Here is a 24,172-nt window from a genome sequence, read left to right as displayed (position 1 = left end):
GCAAGTAGGTGAAGAACCTCTAGGGCAGTGGTTCTCAACCTTCCTAATGCTGCGACCCTTTAATACAGTTCCTCATGTTGTGGTGACCCCCAACCATAAAATTATTTTCGTTGCTACTTCATAATTGTAATTTTGCTACTGTTATGAATCGTAATGTAAATATCTGATATGCAGGGTGTATTTAGGCGACCCCTGTGAAAGGGTCGTTCGACCCCCAAAGGGGTCGCGACCCACAGGTTGAGAACCACTGCTCTAGAGTGTAGGGCCCTGAAACCTGTATTTATTTATTTTTATATTTTTGTTGATTTCAGGGAGGAAGGATGAGGGAGAGAGAGAGAAACATCAGTGATGAGGGAGAATCATTGATCAGCTGTCCCCTGCATGCCCCCTACTGGGGATCGAGCCTGCAACCCGGGCATGTGCCCCCACTCGGAATCAAACCCTGACCTCTTGGTTCATAGGTAGATGCTCAACCGCTGAGCCGCACCGCCAGCTGAAGTCTGTGTTTAGAACCAATCATTCTGGTGCTGCCAGCTGGTCTCCTCAACGCCAGTGACATTAGGGATCAGTCACTCAGGCCCTGTTTCAGTTGAGGATGCTGAGGCCTGGGGAGGAGGGGGCTTGCCCAGGGCCAGGTCATGTTGCTGAAGGAAGGAGTTGGCATGGGAGCTCCTGGTCCTCTCACTGCAGCCACCTTTGCGGCCCAGGCTGTGCTCAGGCCTCCTGTGTGCCCTGGTGTCCAGTAGTTCACACTCATTCTTGGAGGGGACTTTTGTGGAAGTGCTGTTCTTTTTTTTATTTTTAATCCTCACCAGAGGATATTTTTTCCATTGATTTTTAGAGAGCGTGGAAGGGGTGCAGGAAGGGAGAGGGAGAGACATCAATTGGTTGAACCTGAAACCCAGTACGAGGTACGTACCCTTGACCAGAATCAAACCTTCGACCTTTTGGTTCAAGGGCCGGCACTCTAACCACTGAGGAATCTGGCCAGGGCTGGAAGTGCTGTTCTGATGGCGGGATGGGGATGTGGGGATGGACTGCGGGGTTGTTGCTCTCTCTCTGGCTGGTTTTTAAGACTAGACCGCCCCCCCACCCCCCCGCAGGCCGTTGACCATCTCCCATTCCTCTTGGAGGGAGGGGCTGGGCGAATGGTGGTGTCCAGCTTGTGCCTGTGGATCCCGCTCTGTGGGAAGGGTGGTTGAGCAGTCATAGCACCCCTTTCTAGAGGGATGCGGTTTTCATGTCCCTGCTTGGCACCACTTTCTCAGAACAGCGGCAGGCCCTGGGGCTGCCTCGCAGGCCGGTTCGCAGCAGCCACTTGGCAGCGTGGCAGGAGCTGGCTTCTTACTGGTGGTTGTGGGCGGTGGTGTCCTCACTGCCGGTGGCCTTGTTTGTTGTTGCCTTGGTTCTGGTATGTGATGCCCCTCTTCTCACCCTGGGAAGTGGGAGGCAGGGGGTGGGGGAGAGCCTTGCCCTGTGGGTCAGCTTGAGGCACCGTCCTCCTTCCTCATCCTTCAGCCACTGCTTTGGCGTTAGGGGTTCACCTGGTCACCACTGGGTTCAGAAAGTAAAGCAGTAAAGGTGGGTCAGGCCCCCTGAATTTCCCTTTGGGGTACCTCCTTTCTGCAGGTTCTCTGAGAGGCCTTGGGGATGGACACAGATAAGGAGTGGCCCCTCCCTTCACCCTGTGCAGTTCGCAGAATGTTTGTAGTTTAAGGCCAAAGCAGTGATCTTGGAGGGGAGGAGTGGGAGGGGTGGAGGATAGGGGAGGTTAAGCAAGGGAGGAAGAAGAGGAAGGCGTGGGGTGAAAGCTGGGCTCATGGATCTCCCGCCCAGGCCAGGGTGCTAGCCTTCCTCACCTCAGTGAGGGCTGAGCTTGGGAGGTTGTCTCTGAAAATCTTAGATGAACAAATATGGAGCCTTAATTTTGGCTGTTCTTCACTGGCCACTACTACCTTATGTCCAGACTTGGCCTTTGTCTTCACTTCCCAAAGTGGTCAAGTCCCCATTTCTCCCTGGGTTCTCCACTCCTGGCTGCCCTGCCCCAGGTACGGTAGGCGGAAGAACATGGGCTGTGGAATCCTGTCCTTGGTTCAGATCCTGGGGTCTGTCGTTTTTTTGTCTTGTCCTTGAGCAAGTCACATGACCTTTCGGAACTCCTGTTTCCTCCGCCATGAAGTAGAAAAATTAATACCCAAAGCAGAGGGGATGAGATGAATATTTGAGAAGGCACCAAGCAGAAGTGCTGATATTTAGGAGACTCTTAAAGAATCACCATTCTTCATTCTTTCAAACTTCCGTTATTTTTTGGGCTGTTTTCACAAAGTTGACTTAACCTGAGTTTTGCCTGACTTACAGCTGACATTGATAGTAAATTGCACCGGATGAGAGCGAACACAGGGAACAACTGGAGACGCCGGAGTCTGGGAGCCTTACTGTTGCTCTCTCTCTCCCTGGGGAGCAGGTTGGGGGAGGTGTTTTGAAGCTGAACCTGCTGCCTCATGGCTCCCACGTCTCTCCACAGGTCCTGCTTCTCGGAAGATGCACTATTATAGATACTCCAACGCTGAGGTCAGCTGCTGGTACAAGTACCTGCTCTTCAGTTACAACATCGTCTTCTGGGTGAGTGGATGAGAGCGGCCGCCTTCCCTTGCTTCACTAGTAAATCATGATTCTTCACGTACTTTGGGTTTGCCAGGCCCTCTGAGACTCTGCATGGAACGGTGGGCAGGGTTGATGAGCCCTGCTCTAGCAACAAGTTATAAAATAGACCCTTACGTGCTGTGATGGGGAAGGCTCAGGTGATTGAAAACCAGACTGAGTGGTCGAGGTATTCTGGTGATTGAATACCAGGCTACCCCAGCCTGGGGAATTCAGGATGGCGTGGGGCTCTGGCCCAGGTATTTGTCACCCCCCTCCCTGCGCCAGGAGTGCCCCCGGGAGGCATCCGGGCAACGTGTTTTGTGTGCATCAGCCTGTGGGCCAGTTCCTGTTCTCGCTCTGGAAGTGAAGACTGGGCAAGGGCAATAACGCCCTGCCCTGTGGCGCCGTGTTTAACCGAAAGTAGTATTAGCTCCTGAGCAGTGGAGCAGGGAGGGAAACGCTCCTTGACTGGGGTGCTCGGAAGACGTCAGCCCGAGGAGGGGACCTGTGGACTGAGACCTGGATATGGGTGACGAGGCAGCCACGTGGGGATCTGGGGGAGAAAGCTCCAGGGCCTGAGGCAGGAATGAGCGTGGCAGGAATGAGCGTGGCATATACCAGGTACGAAGAGAAGGCCACGTGGCTGGAGCTGAGCGAGTACAGAGGAAAGGAGATAGGTGAGGACAGAGGCACGAAGGAGCCGGGTCAGGCAGGACCATCCAGTTCTCAGTGAGGATGGAATTAGGTTCTACTTTCTGTAGTGCCTCTCGGTAGGTTGTAAGCTGGATGGCGTGCTCTGATTTTGGAATGGTCCTGCAGAGTGAGGGAGTGGATGTGGGACCCTGTTCTGAGGTGGAATTTTGGGGCAGGAGGGACTGAATGGTCTCTTAGCCAGGCATATAGAGATGTCACTCTCATGTCTTAGTGACCATTCTGGAGTCTAAACCCCCATCTCAGGAAGCGGTGGAACAGATGAGGATGAATCCTGTTGACTGAAGGGAGGTCTGGCTGTTGAGCCCTGGGATGCGGAGGCAGGGTTTGGTGGTAAGTCCACTCCACCGCTGGCTGTGTGTGAGTGGCCCGAGGTAAAAGGAAGATGAGGTTTGTGTTGTGCAGCCCGGAGAGGGGACCTTTCAAGTAGGAAGGAGCAATGAGCTGTCCCCCCGGGGGGTGGAATAGGAAGAGGACATAAAGTTAACGTTAGCTTTGACAAGGTGGGGGTTGTTGGTGACCTTGACCAGAGCTTTTTGCTCTGCGGGGGCTGACACCCACCTGGAGTTGGCCGAGGAGCCAGTGGGACATGAGGAAATGGAGACGGTGACTTAGGACATATCTTTCAAGGACTCTTGCCTAGAAGGGGAGCAGGACAATTGGGCCCTGGCTGGAGGTGGTCCAGGGGTTAAGGAAGATACAGCGCAGGTGTGATGCCAGTGGGATTGGTCGAGAGAGACACAGTCATGGATTCTGCTGTGCAGGAGGGCGAGGGTGCGATCACAAAGAGGCTTGTAACACCGGAAGCAGGTATTGCTGACCAGTGTCTGTGGGCAGATGGAGAAGGAAGGACAGAGTGAGCGGCCACGGTGCCACCTTTCACCTCCATGGTGGATTTTGCCATTTCCTGTTTGGATTGGAATTTTTTTCCCCCTCCATACCAGCTGACTTCCTTAAACTTATTTTTAATTGTAGTTGACACTCAATATCGTATTAGTTTCAGGTGTACAGTGACTCAACATTCATATACCTCATGAAGTGATCACCGCAGTGTCTGGTGACCGTCTGTCACCATCCACAGTTGTTAGGCCTGAAACTCTTGAGAGCAAGGCAGACTTACCAACACTTCTCCAGCCTCCACCCTTGATTGTACAGCATCACCTCCTGACGATGTATCTCAAAGTTGCGGGGGTTTCTGTCCTGGAGAAATAGGGTGGAATTCAGTGGCCGGGCGTTCACCCAGGTCTTTCCTGAGCTCAGACAACTTTCACCAACGTCATCATTGCCCTGAAGTCGGGCAGGGCCCGGCATTGGCCGTGGTTCCTGAGTAGACTCATCTCGGGGCCCTTCCTCATGGGGGACTGGCTGTCCCATCCTCGAGATGTGTGGCTTCCAGACCTGCACTGCTCCCGGCCGGGGAGCCACAGCCCGCTGTATGGCGGAGAGCCACCTGCCAGGCTGGCAGTCTCCCACTTTGGCCACTTGTACATCCAGCTGTCATCATCCCGCCGGCTGTGCTCCCTGGCCTTGTGCCCTGACCTCGGATTCTCATCCTGATTTGTGCAGCTGGAGGGAACCTCTCCCAGTGCTGCGTGGCTCAGGGTCCTGATGTCCCCGTGTCATCAGAGGCTTTTCAGAACAGATTCCTTGCTCGTGGGGAGCTGTGCTCACTTGCCTGATAGTACCTTTGCAGCACCAGACTCAAGTGGTGGAGCTCCTGAATCCAGAATTGTGGCCATCTGTCTGGTGGCTGAAGGCTGCTGCAGCTTGCTGGCGTTTTGCAGAGTTGGCAGGGTGCATGGTCGAGAGTTAATCATTTTTCAGTTAGTGTGCACTGGGGCAGAACAGGAAGGGACAAAAAGGAACAGTCAGGAAAGTGAGGCCTGGGAGAGCGTGGTGGGGAGATTTGGGGGGCGGGGGAGGGGAGGAGGGATGCCAGGCCCCTGGCTGGGAGGCTGCCTGGCCCTTCCCTGCCGAGTTCTTGGTGGTGATTTGTTGTCTTCATCTGCCCAGGAGCTGGGAGTCTGGGTGAGACCTGAGAATTGGGCTGCAGAGCCCTCAGGGACCCGCGGGGCCAGTCTGGACTCTCTAGAACTAGTGACCTTCTAAGCTTCGTGTTTTCATTATGAAATACTGATCTCACCTACCTGCCGCTTGCCCACGGGCTGCTCAGAGTGTCTAGCCCAGGGGTGGGCAAACTTTTTGACTCGAGGGCCACAATGGGTTCTTAAACTGGACCGGAGGGCCGGAACAAAAGCATGGATGGAGTGTTTGTGTGAGCTAATATAAATTCAAAGTAAACATCATTACATAAAAGGGTACGGTCTTTTTTTTTCAATAGTTTTATTCATTTCAAACGCCCGTGGGCCGTAGTTTGCCCACGGCTGGTCTAACCTGATATGCAAAGCTCCCACCTCCTCAGAGCAGTTCTCTTTTTTAAAAAGAGGATAATGGACGCCCATGTTCCCATACCCTAACTCAGTGATGGCGAACCTATGACACACGTGTCAGAGGTGACACGCGAACTCATTTTTTTGGTTGATTTTTCTTTGTTAAATGGCATTTAAATATGTAAAATAAATATCAAAAATATAAGTCTTTGTTTTACTGTGGTTGCAAGAATCAAAAAATTTCTATATGTGACACAGCACCAGAGTTAAGTTAGGGTTTTTCAAAATGCTGACACGCCGAGCTCAAAAGGTTCGCCATCACTGGCCTAGCTCCAAAAATTACCACCTCATCCAACCTTGTGTCGTTTCTACCCCCCACACCCGCCTCCGGATATTTTGAAGCCGAGCACAGATAGACTGTTTTTGCACAGAGAGTTTTTATGGTGTTGGGTTTGTTTGGACGAGATAACAGTGAGCGGGGGAGCGGGGACTGCCCGGGCTCCGCAGGCCGGGTGGAGTATGCAGAGGGCAGCCAGCTGTTGCTGTGACCACTTCCAGGTGCTGGAACCAGCACAGGTTTCATTCAGCAGTTTGTCCCCTTCCGCATTATTTTCACAGCCACAGTCTTTATAACAAACACCTGTCACACTAGCAGTTTTCTTAAGCTTCTCTCCCTCCAGTTTAGGGACAGATGGTTTCCAAGAGGCCGGGAATGGTGATCCTGGGTGAGAAACACGGATGCGCGTGTCTGTGTCTGTTCTGAAACTGCACGGGGCTGGGCTTCATGGGTTCTGATCACAGGTGTGTCAGGAAACAACGCTCCCAGCCAGCATAGCATTTTGAAGGCACTAGCATTTCTTACATTTTAAAAAAATCATTGTAATCATTATTTGTTTGTGTTAGACCTGTTTCTAGCGCAAAATCTCACTTTGACTTGGGGAAATGCAAATCAAAACCACAGAGATACCACTTTAAACCCATGAGGATGGCTATTACGGAAAGAACCGAACCTGACAGGTGTTGGGAGGGTGGTGGAGAAATCGGAACCCTTGTGCACTGTTCATGCGACTGTAAAATGGTGCAGCTGCTATGGAAAATAGTGTGGTGGTTCCTCGAAAAGTTAAAAAATAAAACTACCATAGGATCCAGCAATGCACTTCTGGGCATATCCCCAGAAGAATTGAGAGCAGGATCTGTAGTGATATTTGCACATCCATGTTCATAGCAGTGTTATTCATAAGAGCCAAAGGTAGAAACAACCCAGGTATCAACTGCCAGATGAATGGATAAACGAAATGGGGTCTAGGATGCAGTGGAATATTATTCAGCCTTAAAAAGGAAGGCAGTCCTGCCACCTGCCACAGCGTGGATGAACCTTGAGGACGCTGTGGTAAGTGCAATACGTCAGACACACAAGAACAGATACCGTATGATTCCATTTATGTGATGTACCCAGAGCAGTCAAATTCATAGAAACAGAAAGTAGAATGGTGGTTGCCAGGGAGTGGGGGAGGGGAGAATGGGGAAGTTATTGTTCAATGGGCAGGGTGTCAATTTTGCCAGATAAAAAATTTTGTGGCCCTAGCTGGTTTGGCTCAGTGGGTAGAGCAGACTGAAGGGTCCCGGGTTCGATTCCGGTCAAGGGCACATGCCTGGGTTGCTGGCTCCATCCCCAGTAAGGGGTGTGCAGAAGGCAGCCATTCAATGATTCTCATAATTAATATCCCCCCCCCCCTTTCTCTCTCTCTCCTGAAATCAATAAAAATATATTAAAAAACCGTTCTGTGGATGGTGGTGGTGGCATAACCCTTTGAATATGCCGAGTCACACCAAGCTGTACACTTAAAAATGGCAATTTGATATGACGCCCACTTACCACAGTTAAAAGTGCCTGCACTCTCCCTGGACTTGCAGAGGAAGGGAGGCCGGTGGGCCGGGAGGGGTGGTGGGCGGCCCTTTGCTCACTGGCTCCCCAGAGAACTTCGCATTCCCGGTCCCCGGAGTGAGTCCTGTATAGGGGTCATCAGATGGCGTCTGCAGAGCCAGGATTGCTTCCCACCACACGCACCGAGGTTAATCGGCACGGGGTCGGGTGAAGGCCTTGCCTGCATCTACCGCAGAGGAGGACTGGTTAAAAGCGAAGAGCTGAGGCCCCGCGTGAGCACAGACGGTGCCCTGTCCAGAGAGCAGGGACCCTGCCGTTGCTGCTCGGTGACTTACAGAGTGCAGGGTCAGCTCTGAGCCCAGCGTGCAGCCTGTTGCTGAGTGAGAGGCGCCTCCCTTTACCGTGACAGGTGCCTCCTGTGAGTATGGTGTCGTACATGTAATTTATGGCCCAAACTGGGAAACCTGGGGTGACGTTGCTAAGAGAAGTTAAGAATTTTGCCGAAACAACAGGTGTCCCCAGGACTGTCCCAGGCAGACCAGGATATGTGGTCCCCCCCACCCCCCCCAGAGGCAAAGCCAGCCTGGTGGGGAAGGACTTAAAGGCGGCTCCCTTCTCCTGCCTGGTCGCAGCATCTTTGTGAGTGGAGAGCCTTCTCTTCCTGCGGCCTTTATCTCGCTCCTTCTCCCACGAGGGGGACAGTCAGTACCTCCTACGGTTGGCTGACAGAATTGCCCACGTGTGAGCTGGACCCCGTGTAATGTTAGAGGCCCAGGTCCGAGTGCAGGTGTTCCTCCCCTTCCATCTCTGGGTGACTGATGCCGTCAGAAAGCCGCGCAAGGCTAGTGTTTTTTCGTGTTTAGCATCTTTTCATTTTCACGGCTGAGAAGAAGTGGTTTCGTTTTCTCTTCAAGTTTTATTTCATAAACGTTTGCAGTTGCATGGAAACTCTGCACGAGACGCCCCAGCTGCACCGCATTCCCTCCTCGAGCTCCGCTCTCCTGCCTCATCACCAGGGTCACCCGGTGGCCCGTCCTCGCAGCCTTGAGGCCTGCGCTTTCGTGCGCACATCCCCGCGCGTAGCTCATCCAGGTGGCTGCAGTTTTCCTGAGTGTACTTTTGGAAATTCCCGTATTGGGCATTTAGGTTGTTTCCATTTCTTTTACGATCCCAGATAAGGACGCAGTGGTTGGTTTTGTGTAATACAGATTCTTCCGTGTGGGGGAGGACAGGGATGATTTGCTGGAGTCGAGTCCCGGGAGGGAGACCAAACGGGTCAGAAGGTGTGTTCGTTGTTCCGATGGCCTGACATGTTTATATAGTCCAAATTGCTTCTCCAGAAGGGCTGTCCCAGTTCCCAAGAAAGAGATCAGCTAGTCACACAGGTGTGCGTGTTTCTCCAACGCTTGCCAAGGCAGAGGTCAATCAGGGGTCACTTCATCGGAGGCTCTCCTGGCTACTTGCTGCCTGTGGCGCTGGCCTGCAGGGCCTGGGCGCCCAGAGGCTGATCCCCGGGCGGGGGGGGGGGGGTGGTTTGAGGTGCACTGCTCTGCGCCGGGCACCTGTGACCGTTCTGGCTCACAGGTAGTCTCAGGTCTGTGACTGGAGTGCGTGTGACTCAGCATCTCTGGCAGCACCTACTCAACTCAGCCCGGCCCGGCTGCTGGAGCGACTTGTCTTCTGCGTGGGAGTCTCATTCCCATCTTGTTCGTACCTTTTCCCCCAGAAGTGCTTTTTGAAAATAACACCCCTGTTGAGGTGTAAATGAGACAATAACATTTAGCCATTTCAAGTGTACAGGTGGATGCGTTGACAACTGGGCGCCCATGGAACCACCATCATCACCCAGGGAAGACAGAAAACATGTCCCCCACTTCGGAAGCTGCCCTGTGCCCTGGGCAGCCGGCCCCCCTTCTGCAGGCGGCCGCCCGCCCGCCCCCTGCCACTGTGAAGCAGGTTTGACTCGGGGATCTGACTTCTGTAGGTTTTTCTCTGTTTTTTCTTTTTCAACTTCATTGATTTCTTTTGAAATAAATTTTTTTTTATTGATTCTCTTATTTTTATTATCTCCTTTCTTCTACTTTGGAATTATTTTGCTGTTTTTCTAGCATCTAAGGTAGAAGATTCAGTCACTGATTATAAATCTTTTTTCCCTGGTATAAGTATTTTATGTATATGCTTCCTGCATTCCATTTTGATCTATTTTCATTTCAGTGGTTAAAATATGCATACATACTCTGTATGTAAAGTGTCTTTTCTCCTCTGGCTCACTTCAAGAGTTTGACTTTATTCTATTTCTTTCTCTCTTTTTTCCAGAGAGAGGTAAGGAGATGGGAGAGAGAGATAGAAACATCAATGATGAAAGAGAATCATTGATCAGCTTCCTCCTCTATGCCCTCTACTGGGATTGAGCCTGCACCCTGGGTATATGCCAGGGGTGGGCAAACTTTTTGACTTGAGGGCCACAATGGGTTCTTAAACTGGACCGGAGGACCGGAACAAAAGCATGGATGGAGTGTTTGTGTGAACTAATATAAATTCAAAGTAAACATCATTACATAAAAGGGTACGGTCTTTTTTTTCAATAGTTTTATTCATTTCAAACGGGCCGGATCCGGCCCGCGGGCCGTAGTTTGCCCAAGGCTGGTATATGCCCTGACCAGGATCCAGCTGGTGACCTCCTGATGCATGGGGTGATGCTCAACCAACTGAGCCACACTGGCTGGGCTTTATTCTATTTCTAATGGTTTCATTTGGGTCTTTTTAAATATTTTCTAGTAGAGGCCCGGTGCACAGATTCATGCACAGGTGGGATCCCTTGGCCTGGCCTGTGGGGATCGGGCGGGAACCGGCTCTCTGACATCCCCCGAGGGGTACCGGATTGTGAGAGGGCGGTTCCCGGGTGATGCACCCCGGAATCGGGCTCCCTCCTCTCTTGTTCCAGGTGCATCATCTGAGAACCGCAGCTGCCAAGTCACCGCAGCTCGGCAGCTCCTGTGTTGAGTGTCCCCTGGTGGTCAGTGCGTGTCATAGCTACCGGTTGGAGCGTCTGCCCTCTGGTGGTCATTGTGCATCATAGCTACCAGTCGGACCTTCGAACAGTCAGACGGTCGCTTAGGCTTTTATATATGTAGATTTCTCTCTTCATTCTCTATATTTTTTCCTTTAAACCCCTGAGGCTATTTACCATATCTGTTTTAGAATCTTTGCTAATTCAATTTTCTGTCATACCTGTCTTTCTAGTTACTGGTCCCCCCTCCCCCGCCCCTTATTATAGGTCACATCCCCCCACCCCCCTTTTTGCCTCGCTAATAACTTTGACTAGATGCTGTGTACAGCTCATCCACCTAAGTATTCTTCTTGTCTTTTTCAGCTTGGGCTGACATAACAGGTTACCCGAGGCAGGTTGCCCTAACAGGAACTTATTTTCTCACAGTTCTGGAGGCTGCAGGTCTGAGGTGAGGGTGCCAGCGTGGGCACATCTGGTGAGAACTCTTCCTGGCTTGCAGACGGCTGTCTTCTGGCTGTGTCCTCACATGTCAGAGAGAGTGCTCTGGTTCCTCTTCCTCCTACGGGATACTAGTCATCGAGGCCTCACCCTCTGACCTCCTCTAGCCCTAATCACTTCCCCAAACCCCCACCTCCAAATGCATCCCAGTGGTTAGGGCTTCAACTTGTGGATTTGAAGTGGGAGCACCACAACCATCCAATTCCATGCATAGCACTTCCTTACCAGTATTATATCCTTTTAGTCTGCCTCCTTTTATTAACTATTGTGTGTAAGATTCATTCATGCCATTGTGTGTAGTTGCAGCATTCATGTTCATCGTTGTGTAACGTTCTGTTGTGGAAATGTACCATTTGGGTTATTTACAGTTTTAGGCTATGAAGTCGGGTTGGAGTGATACGAAGACACACCAGGGTTGTGGACCCGAATTGGGGGATGCTCCCGGGGCTCACGTGCCCGAGCTGAAGGAAATCCTGTTTTGTCTCCAGCTCCAGATGGTGTCAGTGTGATAGCCGAGGGCAGGACACACCTGGCTCTCGGCCTGCTGTGCACACACAGCTTCACTGGGACAGCCCTGCCAGTGCGTTCGCGTTTCATCTGTGGCCGCGTTCCTGCTCCCACGGCGGAGCTGAGGACTTAAACAATAGGCAAAGCTGCAAGTGTTCACTCCCTGGCTCATACAAGTGTGGAACCTGGCTCAGGATCTTGGTTTTCCGCCCACTGTGGGTCACTGAGCTGTGCCAGCGAAGGCAGGGGCTGGGTGGGGGTGGCTGGGTGGGGGTTCCTCCTCTCAGTTGCTTGAGGAGCTGCTTGTCACCTCCCCTAGATAAGCCTGCCCTCCTTCCTTCCTTCCTTCCTTTCAAAGGCTTTGACGCAGTCAGATTCCTGGGCGGGGCTTGGGGGCGGTGGGCTCTGTTATCAGGGAAGGCAGAGGCGTCTGTCCGAACGCTGGGGAGTCCTGCTTCTCGGGCTGTGCTGGGCAGGGCACAGGCACTGCTTGCCCAGCACCACCCTTCCGGCGGGAGGAAGGCCTCTGGGTGACCCTGTGTGAGGCACCGTCCTGGCCTGGCCCTGCTTCTTTCTCCCCAGGGAGGAAGCTGGGCCCCAGCGTCCCTTCCGGCTTCCAGAGTCCCACTGGGAAGTGGCTTGGTTTGGACTATTTTAATGTGGGACCATTTTGAAAGGAACGTTCCCTGCTCTGTGTAGGGTTCAGAGTGGCCACAGTCCTGAGGGCAAGGCCTCCTGACCCCGCAGACACCCTGGTGTTCCCCCCAGCCCACTGGGTCTCTGGGCCAGGCTAGGTGTGGGCCCGGCTCTCTGGCGTCTTTTCTGGCCAGTATTTGATTGTTGGCTTTTCAAGTGGCCAGAGCATGTCTGGTGTTCTCCCAACTCCCCGGGCCTGAGCCAGGGTTCCCCATCTGTAGCTGCCAGAGCCATGGGCCCCACCTGCACGATTTGGGGTGACAGAGTTTAGACAGCAGGAGGTGCGTATGCTGTTGGCGATCACTGGCCAGTCGGCGATCACTGGTCGCCGCCGCTGGATTTTGCGGATTGGCAGACTGAGGCCCAAGGCAGGGGTGGCTGCTCAAGGTCACGGTGAGTCAGGGACAGAGGTGTCTGTGCTAGCCTCTCCCCACCCTTTCCTTCCCATCAGTCTCTCCTGTCCCCCTTGGAAAGCCCCCAGAAGGCTGTTCCCCTCAACTCTGATGTGCTGTTGTCTCCAGAGACCTAAGAAAAGCCTAGTGCGGGGAGTTTTCCTGGCGGGGGTGGGGGGGGAGGGTGTGGCAAGTAGTGTTCCCGTCCAGCCCATGCTGGTGGAGCCTGCCCCTCCATGCCTGTGCTCTGTCCCCCCAGGAGGCCGGGCCGCTCAGAATGGCGCTGTGCCCCAGGCTTAAGTACATCACCTATGACACTTCCCTCAGTCCTACCACCTCCTGTGACCCAGGGAGGGAAACAGGCCTAGGGAGGTCCCCCAACTCGCGCAGGTCCCCACGCAGGTCCTGTCTCTAGGAAGCTGCAGGGCGGAGGGCGGAGCCAGGACCCCTGCCCTGTGCTATGCTTGTTCGTCCAGCCTTCTCTTTCTTGGGGGTGCTTCTGGTTTTCTCGAGGCTCCCCCAGGCGGCCCAGGGGAAGGGAAGGGCTCTGTGAATGTCAGCTTCCCGCCAGAGGCCGCGGGGCAGCCCGAGGTGTTGCGCTACTGCTGGCGGGTTGTCTCAGCGTGTTGAGCAAAGCCCTCTGGGCCCACAGGAGTGGCCTAAGTATGTTCACACACTGGAATGACATTTCGCAAGGAGCCTGGCCACCTAACTGCCAGTGGAGAGGGGCTGTTTCGACACACGTGGTTTCGTGGTTTCGGGACCTCCTGCTGTCCAGCAGGCGCGGCCGGGGTGGGAGCCTCTGGGGTAAAGCCCCGCAGCTCGCTCATGGGCGAGGGGGTTCTGTGCAGCCCCATGACCAGGCAGGGCGGGACCATCCTCCGCCTTCCTTCCCAGGCTCCTTTGTGTGGGGTGGGAAGGCAGATGCGGGATCTTTACAGGGGCACCCTCTCTCCCTCCCAGGAGGCCACCGGCCCTGGTTGGGACTCAGCGATCCCCACCACCTGGCGGACAGTGGGGGGCCTTGGCTTTAGAGTCGCACAGCTCAGAAGCCCCTTCTGAGAAACGTCCTCACCTCTGTCCCCTTGACCGGCCCCTCCTCCTGGCCAGGGAGATAAGGGAGGTCAGGAACTCAGGTTTGGTCTTACCTCATGGCCACCAGCCAGCCAGGTGACTTTGGACAAATAACCAAGTCGTCCTATATATCTGTTTTCCAGTTTGAAAAATGGGGTAACAGTGCTCGTGTGATGGGTATGGAAGGGCCTCTTTGGGGTGTTCAGTGATTAACACGGGGCCTGGCGCTCAGGGAAGGCTGGTGCTACTTCCCACCGTGCCACTGCGGTGACGTCCCCGCGGCCTCCCTTCGGGCTGGGGGCAGCTGGGCCTCAGTCTCTGGGAGGGACTGCGTCAGGGTTTAGAAGAGAGACTAGGAAGGCTACTCCAAAGCCAGGCGGCCGGCTGAACCGTCTCCCAGTGAGGATGGCCCAGCCCCACCGACGGTCAGTGCAAGAGTTCACGGCGAACCGGGTGATGCTGGCTGTCCTGGCTGCCGGTCACAGGGCTGCCCTGTGAGCTTCCAGACAGGCCACTTCCCCTGTCTGATCCTCAGTCAACTCGTCTCTAAAATAAGTGCTGGGCCCAGACTTTCTGCCGGGTCAGCATCATTAAACCCAAGGCCTGACATGTGACCCTGGTTCCTGTCTTTCCTGGTGCAAGTTAACTCGAGTCCTTCCTTTAGAGAAGGAAGGAAGCGCGAGCCCTTTGTCTGGGAGCGCAGCCCGTGTGGGAAGAGAGCTGTGCCCAGTGGCGGGGAGCAGGCAGCTCACCGGGGCCCCGTGAGGGGTGATAGGGGGTGGGCTTTCCTCACCGTCCCCCATGGTGCCAGGCAGGGGGCGCGCTGCCGTGGAGTGCAGCTTGGTGGGCTGGGATGCTTGCTGGGGCCACTGGAGGGGGTTGGGATGACAGCCTCCAGGCCTATCCTGCTCTGATCCTAATGTCCCCGTGGGGGGCCTGGCCTTGGACCTGGCCAGCCTCGCCTTTGCTTGGCCCGCTCTTGCTTTGAGTGCATTTGGACTGAGACCCGGGAGAGCGCTGGGAGGCGAGCAGGCAGGACCACGGGCAGGGCTGCTCCGTCTGGGGGCTCTGGCGACTCATGCGCTCACGCCTGCTCTATACCTACAAGGGCCAAGTCCTTGCCAAGTTGTTGGGGTACAACCCGGAACAAGACCGAAAACCTCTCTGCCCTCAGAGAGCTTAAACGGGAGAGACACTGGACAGGTAGCTCGTGTGGCCTTGGCTGACGGCCGGAGGAAAAGCAGACATGGGAGGTGGTCAGGATGAAGGTGGGGGCTTGTCCACCTGGGACAGGAAAGGAGGCACCTGAGGAGTGGACTGTGAAGAGCCTGGAATGAACGGAGGGACAAAGCCAGGAAGGGAGAGGGAGGAAGGACATTCTAGGCCAGTGATGGCGAACCTTTTGAGCTCGGCGTGTCAGCATTTTGAAAAACCCTAACTTAACTCTGGTGCCGTGTCACATATAGAAATTTTTTGATATTTGAAACCATAGTAAACCAAAGATTTATATTTTTGATATTTATTTTATATATTTAAAAAAGAAATTTAACAAAGAAAAATCAACCAAAAAAATGAGTTTGCGTGTCACCTCTGACACACGTGTCATAGGTTCGCCATCACTGTTCTAGGCCAAGGGAACGGTGTCACGGCTGTGAGACAGGCTGCGTTTGCTGCGTTCAGAACTGGTACCGGTGCCAGCGTGGCCTGGAGTGGGGTTGGGGAGGGGAGATGGGTAGGAGGTGATGGTGGAGGGTGGGCCAAAGCCTGGCCGTGTTGGTCCTTGTGGGCTGTGGTGAGGAGTTTGAATTTTATTCTGAAAGTTCAAGGAAGTCATTGCAGGGTATGGAGTCGTGTGTTTGTTGTTTTTTAAAAGATCATTGCAGTTGCTTGGGGACCTGTGAGGAGGCGCCGAGGGGGTGGACATGGACAGGTGGCAGCAGGGGCAGGAGGAGAACTGGCCACGAGTTTTGGAGGGAGAACCAGCAGAGGGTCTGGTAGGGGAACTTGGAGGGAAAGAGAGGCATCAAGCATGAGGTCAAGGCTTTCTGTCTTAAGCGAGTGAGTAGGTGCCATAATGTAACGAGGGCAGCGTTGGGGAGGAGCTGGGTGGGGGAGGGTGGGGGAGGGTGGGGGGGGGCAAGGCTCCAGTTGGGGGCACGTGCAGATTGAAGAGTCCTTCGGTCGCTCAGGTGACGAGTCAAGTAGATGCTGAGTGTTTGACTTGGAGCAGCTGTGGCTGGGGACGGGTGTGTGGTCAGCAGTGTGCAGTGTAGATGGGATCGAAAGCCTGTGCACTGTCATCGAGAGAGCTCGGGGGTGGGGTAGGCCTGAGTGTGAGGCTCCCAGCATTTAGAGAGCTCTGAGGAGGGGGAGGTGGGGGAGGAGTGGAGGAGTGGTGACGGGGTGTGTGGACAACGACGCCTGTGAATGTGTGCCTCGTGCCCAAAGCTGAGTGGCCTGTGGAGAAGGGAATGACCAGCTCTTCGGAGCCCAGATGAGCCCAGAAGAAAGCCTCCACTTCCAGCTTTGAAGAGGAAGTGAGACAGCCAGGACTCAGGGATGGTGGGAAGGAAGCCTCCAGGATCCAGTGGGCAGTGACGGCTCACCTTCAGGCTTGCTTACCACCTGGGACACCGGGGAGAGGAGGAGGTTGTGCCCCCCACCCCCCCGGTTGGCATTCTGCTTGGCCCGTGTTCCCCTTGGTGAAATAGAGGGATCGGTCCCCCCAGGGCTTCTTCACTTGGGGTCCACAGGCAGTGAGGGAACCAGCAGTGAGAAGTCAGCCCTCGGAAGTTCCCTCCGAATAGTGGGCATGCCCACGTTTTCTGAAATTGGCTGCAGAAGAGGGTAAGAACGCCCAGGGCTTTCTTTCCAGGCTCTTCTCTTCCCATCCGCAGGCTGGCGGTGGGCTGCATAGGCAGGGACGTCCTGAAGCTGGAGAATCCATGTGGGAGAGGTGAGAGCCGTGGAGACACCGTCTCTGCTCTTTCCCACGAGGACCTGATACATGGCAGCGAGTGCCTGCACGGTGTAAGGGAGTGAAACAGGAGGCTGATGATATGCAGACTGGAGGTGTTTGTCTCATGTGGGAAAATCCTCCCAGTTCAGGAATCTGTGTGGTGTTTGGGGGGTCGGGGGTGCATTTGAGGCAGCCTAACCCCAGTGGGTTCCTGCGGGTGGCAGGTCAGGGATGGGCCTGCTGCTTTTCTGGGGTGGGCACGTCGCTTAGCTCAGGCCTATTTTAATTTAGTAACGAAGGACCCGGCATATCCCAAGCACACGTGTACCCGGGGGTGGGGTTGGGGGCAGGCTTCGCAGCTGCTTGAGTCTGTCCAGGCCTGAGACCTGGGGCCTGAGGCGGGGTGGGGTGGGGCGGTGCGGGGCTGTGCAGCGTCTCCACTGCACGGAGCCTATGGAGGCACCTGCGCGATGTCGGTGTGGCCGTGGCCTGCGGGTGTTGTAGACACAGACCGCACTGAGAGGGGGTGCTTGTGGAATGGGGAGAGCGGCCGTGGCCTGCCGGTGTCATAGACACAGACCGCACTGAGATGGGGTGCTTGTGGCATGGGGACAGCGGCCGTGGCCTGCGGGTGTCATGGACAAAGACCGCACTGAGATGGGGTGCTTGTGGAATGGGGACAGCGGCCGTGGCCTACGGGTGTCGTGGACACAGACCGCACTGAGATGGGGTGCTTGTGAAATGGGGACAGCGGCCGTGGCCTGCTGGTGTCATAGACACAGACCGCACTGAGATGGGGTGCTTGTGGAATGGGGACAGCGGCCGTGGCCTGCGGGTGTCGTGGACACAGACCGCACTGAGATGGGGTGCTTGTGGAATGGGGACAGCGGCCGTGGCCTGCCGGTGTCATAGACACAGACCGCACCGAGATGGGGTGCTTGTGGAATGGGGACAGCGGCCGTGGCCTGCGGGTGTCATGGACAAAGACCGCACTGAGATGGGGTGCTTGTGGAATGGGGACAGCGGCCGTGGCCTGCGGGTGTCGTGGACACAGACCGCACTGAGATGGGGTGCTTGTGGAATGGGGACAGCGGCCGTGGCCTGCTGGTGTCATAGACACAGACCGCACTGAGATGGGGTGCTTGTGGAATGGGGACAGCGGCCATGGCCTGCGGGTGTCGTGGACACAGACCGCACTGAGATGGGGTGCTTGTGGAATGGGGACAGCGGCCGTGGCCTGCGGGCTCTGACTCCGGCATCTTGGCAGGGCAGTGTGTTCTGGGGGCCCCTGCCTGTGAGTGGAGCTGGGGGGCTGAAGGAGTTTGTTTAAATGCTCAGGGAAGGTAGGTGTGGGTCATCCAGAGCCTTCCTGGTGCCTTATTCCAGGGTCCAGACCCTGTCATCTGCAGGGCCCAGGGGCTGCCGGCCCTGATCCGCCAGGATGGACATGAAGCCATTGTCCCTCTCCTGCTGGCCGTGTGGATCTTTCTCTGAGAAGCATGTTCATGGTGCTGGCTTCCAGCCTAATTCTGTCTCTCTCTCTTTCTCTCTACCCCCCCCCCCCCCCCCCCCCCGCTCAGTTGGCTGGAGTTGCCTTCCTCGGAGCCGGACTGTGGGCATGGAGCGAAAAGGTAAGTAGCTGTCACTAGGACCCTGAGCATCGGACAGCCAGAGCCAGGTTGGTTCAGCGTTCACGGTCCCTTCCTCCCTGACAGGTGTTTCTGTGCCAGGTCGTGATTTGCAGTCATTCATCTTGACTGAGCCAGTTCTTGGAAACAGTTAGTGAATTTAGGGTTGCTGGGGGCCGGGCTGGGCTGCCGGGTATTGAGTTCTGTGAGTGTGGAGCCCTCTTTCCTGTTCCCGAAGCTCCAGGTCGCCCTGGGCTGGTTGGCAGCTGTGTCCGGGGCAGGTCTGTGCCTCTGGGAGCAGGAGGGTCTGTGTGTTTATTCCTGAAGCTCTGTCCTCACCCCAGAAAGACTCTGAACCAGGGAGCAGGGCTCTGTTATGGGCCCCGTGGGCAGGGGCAGGTCCTGTGCCCTGTGCACCTCCTTGCCCAGCCCCTGGAGGAAGGTGAGGAGAGAGACAGGCCTTACCATCCAGGACAAAGGGCAGTGGGAGCTCTGGGGAAGGTACTAGAGGCGGTGCGCCTTCTGCTCTGTGGGTGGGTGGGTGCTGGGGAGGTGGTGAGGGCGGAACAAGGCCCAGCAGGCCAGGCCGGGAACAGTGGGAACTAATGTTTTACCTTGAGCCTCATGCCCAGGGCTCTTTCTTCAGTGGAGCCTCCAGAAGGAGGAGGTGGGAGGATGGGAGGGCTTTCTTGCCTTAGGAACTGGATAAGGCCCGCCTTTGGGTTTGGGCACCTACAGGTTGGCTTGTGAACCCCTAAAGGGCAGGAGCTGAGGTGCACTGTCCCTTTGTCCTTGTGACCTGGAAGCAGGTGCAAGTCATAGCCCATAGCGCCACCGTGTGGCCACCTCCGGAATAGCAGCAGCTCAACCCGCAGAGCCTGGCGCTTAGGCCTGGTTACCCAGCTGCCTAGTTCCCCCTGGGTGGCCTGGTCTGGCTGCTGTTTTCTCCTTCCTCCTTTGAATCCCATAGAATTGCTGTGTCCGTTTTGGTTGCCAGCAATCACATGTGACTATTTATATTTAAGTTAGTTATAATGAAATACACATTGAAATTCATTTGTTCAGTTCCCCTGCCACATTCAGGTGCTCAGTAGCACACGTGGCCGGCACTGCCATTTGGACACTGCAGGTTTGGTGCCACCGTGGCCACGAAGTTTCACGGGCAGCTGCCTCCTGGCCTTGCTGAGTGTTTCCACGGGGGCGCTCACACTGAGGCCACTGTCCTCTCAGGATTGTGGGTTCTCCGTCAGTTGAGTGCAGTCAGTTGCCAGATGTCTGGAGGCCAGGGCGAGGCTCCGGCACCGGATGCCCTGACCACAGGCCCCAGGGCCCCTCAGGGCTCCCCCCGCCCCAGGCCTGGATGGAGACCAGGAAAGCTGCGTGTGAAGGTCCGGGGGCTGAGGTGGGCAGGGATCTGCTGGGCAGAGAGGCCTCCAAGGGCAGGAGGCAGGGGCCTCACGCTCGCCCGGCTTGCTAATGAGATGATTGAGCCTTGCAAGGCAGGAGCCTGTCCTCATGCAGGTCTGCACACAGCCCAGCCCTCCACGGACCCCCCTTGAGGCTGATCCTGCCCTGCTCTCTGCTTCTTTCAGGGGGTGCTGTCCGACCTCACCAAGGTGACCCGGCTGCATGGAGTCGACCCCGTGGTGCTGGTGCTCATGGTGGGCGTGGTCATGTTCACCCTGGGGTTTGCTGGCTGTGTGGGGGCCCTGCGGGAGAACATCTGCCTGCTCAAGTTTGTGAGTGGCCCCAGGGGCGGGCGGGGGCCGCGTGGGGGTTCTGCGGGGCAGACTCTTTCCTTGTCTGGGCGCCCTGGCCGCAGCTCTTACAGCCCCCTTGTGTGCTGCTGCCCCAGATGGTACGATTTCAGGAAACGATCCGCGGAGCAAGCTCCTCGTCCCCGGAGAAAGCAGCTGGCCCCTCTGTTCTCAGCTCCCCGGGGACGGAGCCTGCTGCCCACACCCTCCCCTCTCTTGCCTTTTATCTTCCTCCCCCGAGTTCTAAAGGAATTGTTTGTTTGCTGCTCACCTTTGCCCTTCCTGGCTGAGATCAGGAGATGTTGTCAGTGACGTTGGGAAATCACTTCCCCCCTCCAGGGTGTTTTGCATGTGCTGGCGGAACAAGTCCCCAAGAGTTTAGTTTTATATTTAGATACTCTTTCATTTTGAAATGCGTTCCATTAAATAGCACCTGATGGGGAAACAACAGTTGTGTTTTACAACATATTATTTGTTGAATTCATTAGATCAAGCTTCCTCTTTCCTGAGCTTAATGTAAAAGGCAAAATTTGTGTGGTTTTTCCTAATTTTTTTAAAAAAAATATATTTTATTGATTTTTTTACAGAGAGGAAGGGAGAGGGATAGAGAGTCAGAAATATCGATGAGAGAGAAACATTGATCAGCTGCCTCCTGCACACTCCCTACTGGGATGTGCCCACAACCAAGGTATATGCCCTTGACCGGAACCAAACCTGGGACCCATGAGTCCGCAGGCCGACGCTCTATCTCCTGAGCCAAACCAGTCAGGGCTCCTAATTTTGTTAAAATATATTTTTACTGATTTCAGAGAGGAAGGGAGAGGGGGAGAGAGATAGAAACATCAATGATGAGAATCATCGATTGGCTGCCTTCTGCACACCCCCTATTGGGGATCGAGCCTGCAACCCAGGCATAATGCCCTTGACCAGAATCAAACCCACAACCCCTCAGTTCGCAGGCTGACGCTCTACCCACTGAGCCAAGCCAGCTAGGGCTAATTTTTTTTTTCTTTCTTAAAAGCATTATGTTTTGTATCTTGCTTCTGTGTGACTGGAGATTCCATTTTGGAAGGCCTGTGTGCATGTGTGTATGTGAGTGCATGCATGCGTGGTACCCTCTGTCCTAGGCTGCAGTGAGGCCAGTGAACAGGTGGGAGGGAGGCACGTGGACCTACAGCTGTGTGGGCCCTCCCAGAATGTCACCACCGCTGTGGCCAGGGGCCGCCGTGCTTCTGGCCATGGCTTTGTGCAGTGGACTGTCATCTACCCCCAACCGAGCTGCGCAGAGCCCTGTCAGGAAACTCACTGTCCTGTGCGAGTTCTGTGCCCTCAGGCAGCCTGTGTGCCTGTGTGAGCCTCGGCTTCCTTCAGAGGAAATGGCTGACACAGTGGCTTGGAGCTGTCTCACAGTTCCTCCCATGTAGCTCTCCAGCCAGCAGTGCCGTGGTGTGGGGAGGCATGAGCTAGTGATGAGGGTCTCTGGGCAGGCGGGTGGGTCCGGCCGAGGTGCAGAGTGGTGACTCCCGCTCTCGTCTGGTCCCCAGTTCTGCGGCACCATCGTGCTCATCTTCTTCCTCGAGCTGGCCGTGGCCGTGCTGGCCTTCTTGTTCCAGGACTGGGTGAGGGACCGGTTCCGCGAGTTCTTCGAGAGCAACATCAAATCCTACCGGGACGACATTGACCTGCAGAACCTCATCGACTCCCTTCAGAAAGCCGTAAGTCTGCTGCGGCGCCCTGAGGGCCATGCTTTCCGGGCATGCATCTGTGTGCTGCTCGGGAGCCAGGCTGGGGGAGCCTGGAGCGGGGCCTGGAGGGCCGCCTCACCGCCGGTCCTCAGCTCTGCCTGCTCAGGGTTGCCGGGCAGTCCAGGCTGGCTCTCCGTGTGCCCTCTCCCCTCTGGTTTGGGCAGGCAAGTCCAGCTGTCCCCGTGGCCACCCTCCCCCAGGAGCCAGACCTCTCGATCCCTGGCCACGCAGGTGGCTGCAGTCCCCTGGGCACTGTGGGTACCGAGGGCCAGGGCTTCTCCCCAGAGAGGTGACTCACTGTCAGGCTGTTCCCGTCCCCTTCCAGGGACCTTTTCCCCTTCCTGTTTGAGAGGCAGAGCTGCCTGGAGGAAGCTGCCTCCGATGGAGAGGAATGCGACCTGGAACAGGTCCCGGGGGGTTGCCTCAGCCGCCCCAGGCCCGGCCTTTCCCCCACTGGCCTCTGCGCCCCGGGCGGTGCACTGGAGGCTGGGACGGGACCACTCCCTGCCTCGCCGGCCTGTGCGGGGCTCCCGCGTGGTCTGTGCTCTGTCAGAAAACCTACTTCTCAGGCACGTTTTGCATGGAACACATTAGTTCTGGGAAGAAAACGAGTTAGGAAGCATTAAAAATAACTATGATCTGCTCTAAGTATTTACCTAAACTTGTTTACCCTTATTTCACGGATCTTGGTATATGGCCAAACCCCGGTCACATGACCAGAGAGCCTTCCTGTGTTGCGCAGGGTGACCTGTGCTAGTCTGTGGAAGTCGCCTTGCCCCGGCCATTTTCTTTTCTTTTTTTTTTTTAAATATATTTTTTTATTGATTTTTTTATAGAGAGGAAGGGAGAGGGTTAGAGAGTTAGAAACATCGATGAGAGAGAAACATCGATCAGCTGCCTCCTGCATACCCCCCACTGGGGATGTGTCCGCAACCAAGGCACATGCCTTTGACCGGAATCGAACCTGGGACCCTTCAGTCCACAGGCCGACGCTCTATCCACTGAGCCAAACCGGCCAGGGCCGGCCATTTTCTTTTCTTTCTTTGTTTAAATTTAATAAAGTTTTGTTGATAAAAACGTACAGCTGTGGGACCTGTTGTTCCTGCATCTTCACCAGCAGCGGGGCCTCCCCACCCTGGCGTTTCTGGTGTAAATGACTGAGCTCTGTGCTTGGAACCGGGTTCACTGAGGCCTGAACTAGGCGCTCCCGCAGGGCTGCCCTGGCCACGGAGCCGCGTTCTCCGTCGCAGCGACAGCGTCCGGGGCACATGCTGGGAGTTGGGAGCTTCCTTGCAGAGTCTGTCCTGTGTTGCTCTGTCAGACAAGCCAGGATATTAATTGTCCTGGACTTTGCCTTTGGGCCACGTCTTCCTCTTGGCCTCACCCAGCGTAGCTCACTGGGCCTTTGTTTCCTGGCACTTTCCCACATCTTCTTCTTCTTCTTCTTCTTGTCCTTGGGCAGCAAGCGAAGCCCGAAGGGCAGCTGCTGCCACGGCTGCCTCGACAGGATCATCCCAGCCACTCCCCGAGGTCCCTCACCGTGCCTTCCGCCAGTGCCGCGCCCCCTCCCCTCTCTTCCTTTTCACGCTCAGTGGCATCCAGCGAGCTGGTGGCTCCTCCCCCTCTGGCCTGAAACATGGTCGTTTCTCCATTGTCTTCCTTTCCTTTTCAAAATAGCATGTCCCTGAGGTTTTCAGTGAATCAGGGAACCTCCTCCTGGTGAATATCGTGATCGTTAGAGCAGCTGGAGTCACGGACGTGGGGGTGGGAAGGTGGGCTTTACCTTAGGAGTAAGAACCCGGAAGCCGGGGGTGTGTGAGCCGTGGTCACGGCCACGGCCACCCCTGCCGTGGCCACACCCGCAGCAGCTGCCGGGCAGGTGTGCGGACGGGGCTGCTCCCGGACGGTCCCGCTTCCCGAGGGGTTGGTTTTACACTCTCAGACAGACGGGGTTCTCTTGGTAGCTGCCCCAGATAGCCGGGTGGCAGGGGTGTGTCCCATTCACCCCAGATGCAGCTCTTCCTGTGGGAGTAGGGGGGCCAGCGTGGGAATTTCTTGGGGAGGGGACATCCCGCCCACGAGGTGTTCCCTTGGAGGAGGAGGACCACACCAGGGTGCAGAGGCGCCTCCGAGGACAGCGAGACACCTGCTCTGGGCCAAGGTGGGAAGGGAGGGAACGCTTGAGGTGGAGGGGGCACCGGGGCTGGGCCTCTCTGCCCTGGGCCACGGCGGGGCACATGGAGCCAGCCTGTGGGATCCAGCGTGTGGCCGCAGTTT

The 24,172-nt window shown here is 55.6% G+C and overlaps 1 protein-coding gene across 4 annotated transcripts in view; it reads left to right on the top strand.

Moving 5' to 3' along the window:
- TSPAN14 (tetraspanin 14) overlaps nt 1-24,172 on the top strand; it is a 57,585-nt gene that overhangs the window by 28,192 nt on the left and 5,221 nt on the right. Inside the window, exons 2-5 of one of the 4 annotated variants that reach the window (XM_059662186.1) lie at nt 2,525-2,622; nt 18,346-18,396; nt 19,986-20,054; nt 21,695-21,865. In XM_059662186.1, coding sequence (XP_059518169.1) covers nt 2,542-2,622; nt 18,346-18,396; nt 19,986-20,054; nt 21,695-21,865 — 372 coding nt within the window. In that variant the 5' untranslated portion in view covers nt 2,525-2,541. Of the gene's footprint in view, nt 1-2,524; nt 2,623-9,477; nt 9,586-18,345; nt 18,397-19,985; nt 20,133-21,694; nt 21,866-24,172 lie in introns of those variants that run through there. The other 3 variants (XM_059662184.1, XM_059662185.1, XM_059662183.1) reach the window with 3 other exon arrangements.

Source organism: Myotis daubentonii, chromosome 13 (assembly GCF_963259705.1).
Source record: "Myotis daubentonii chromosome 13, mMyoDau2.1, whole genome shotgun sequence".
NCBI classification, from domain to species: Eukaryota; Metazoa; Chordata; class Mammalia; order Chiroptera; family Vespertilionidae; genus Myotis; species Myotis daubentonii.
Note: the sequence above shows the minus strand (reverse complement) of the source record. Positions and strands in the feature narration are given on the sequence as shown.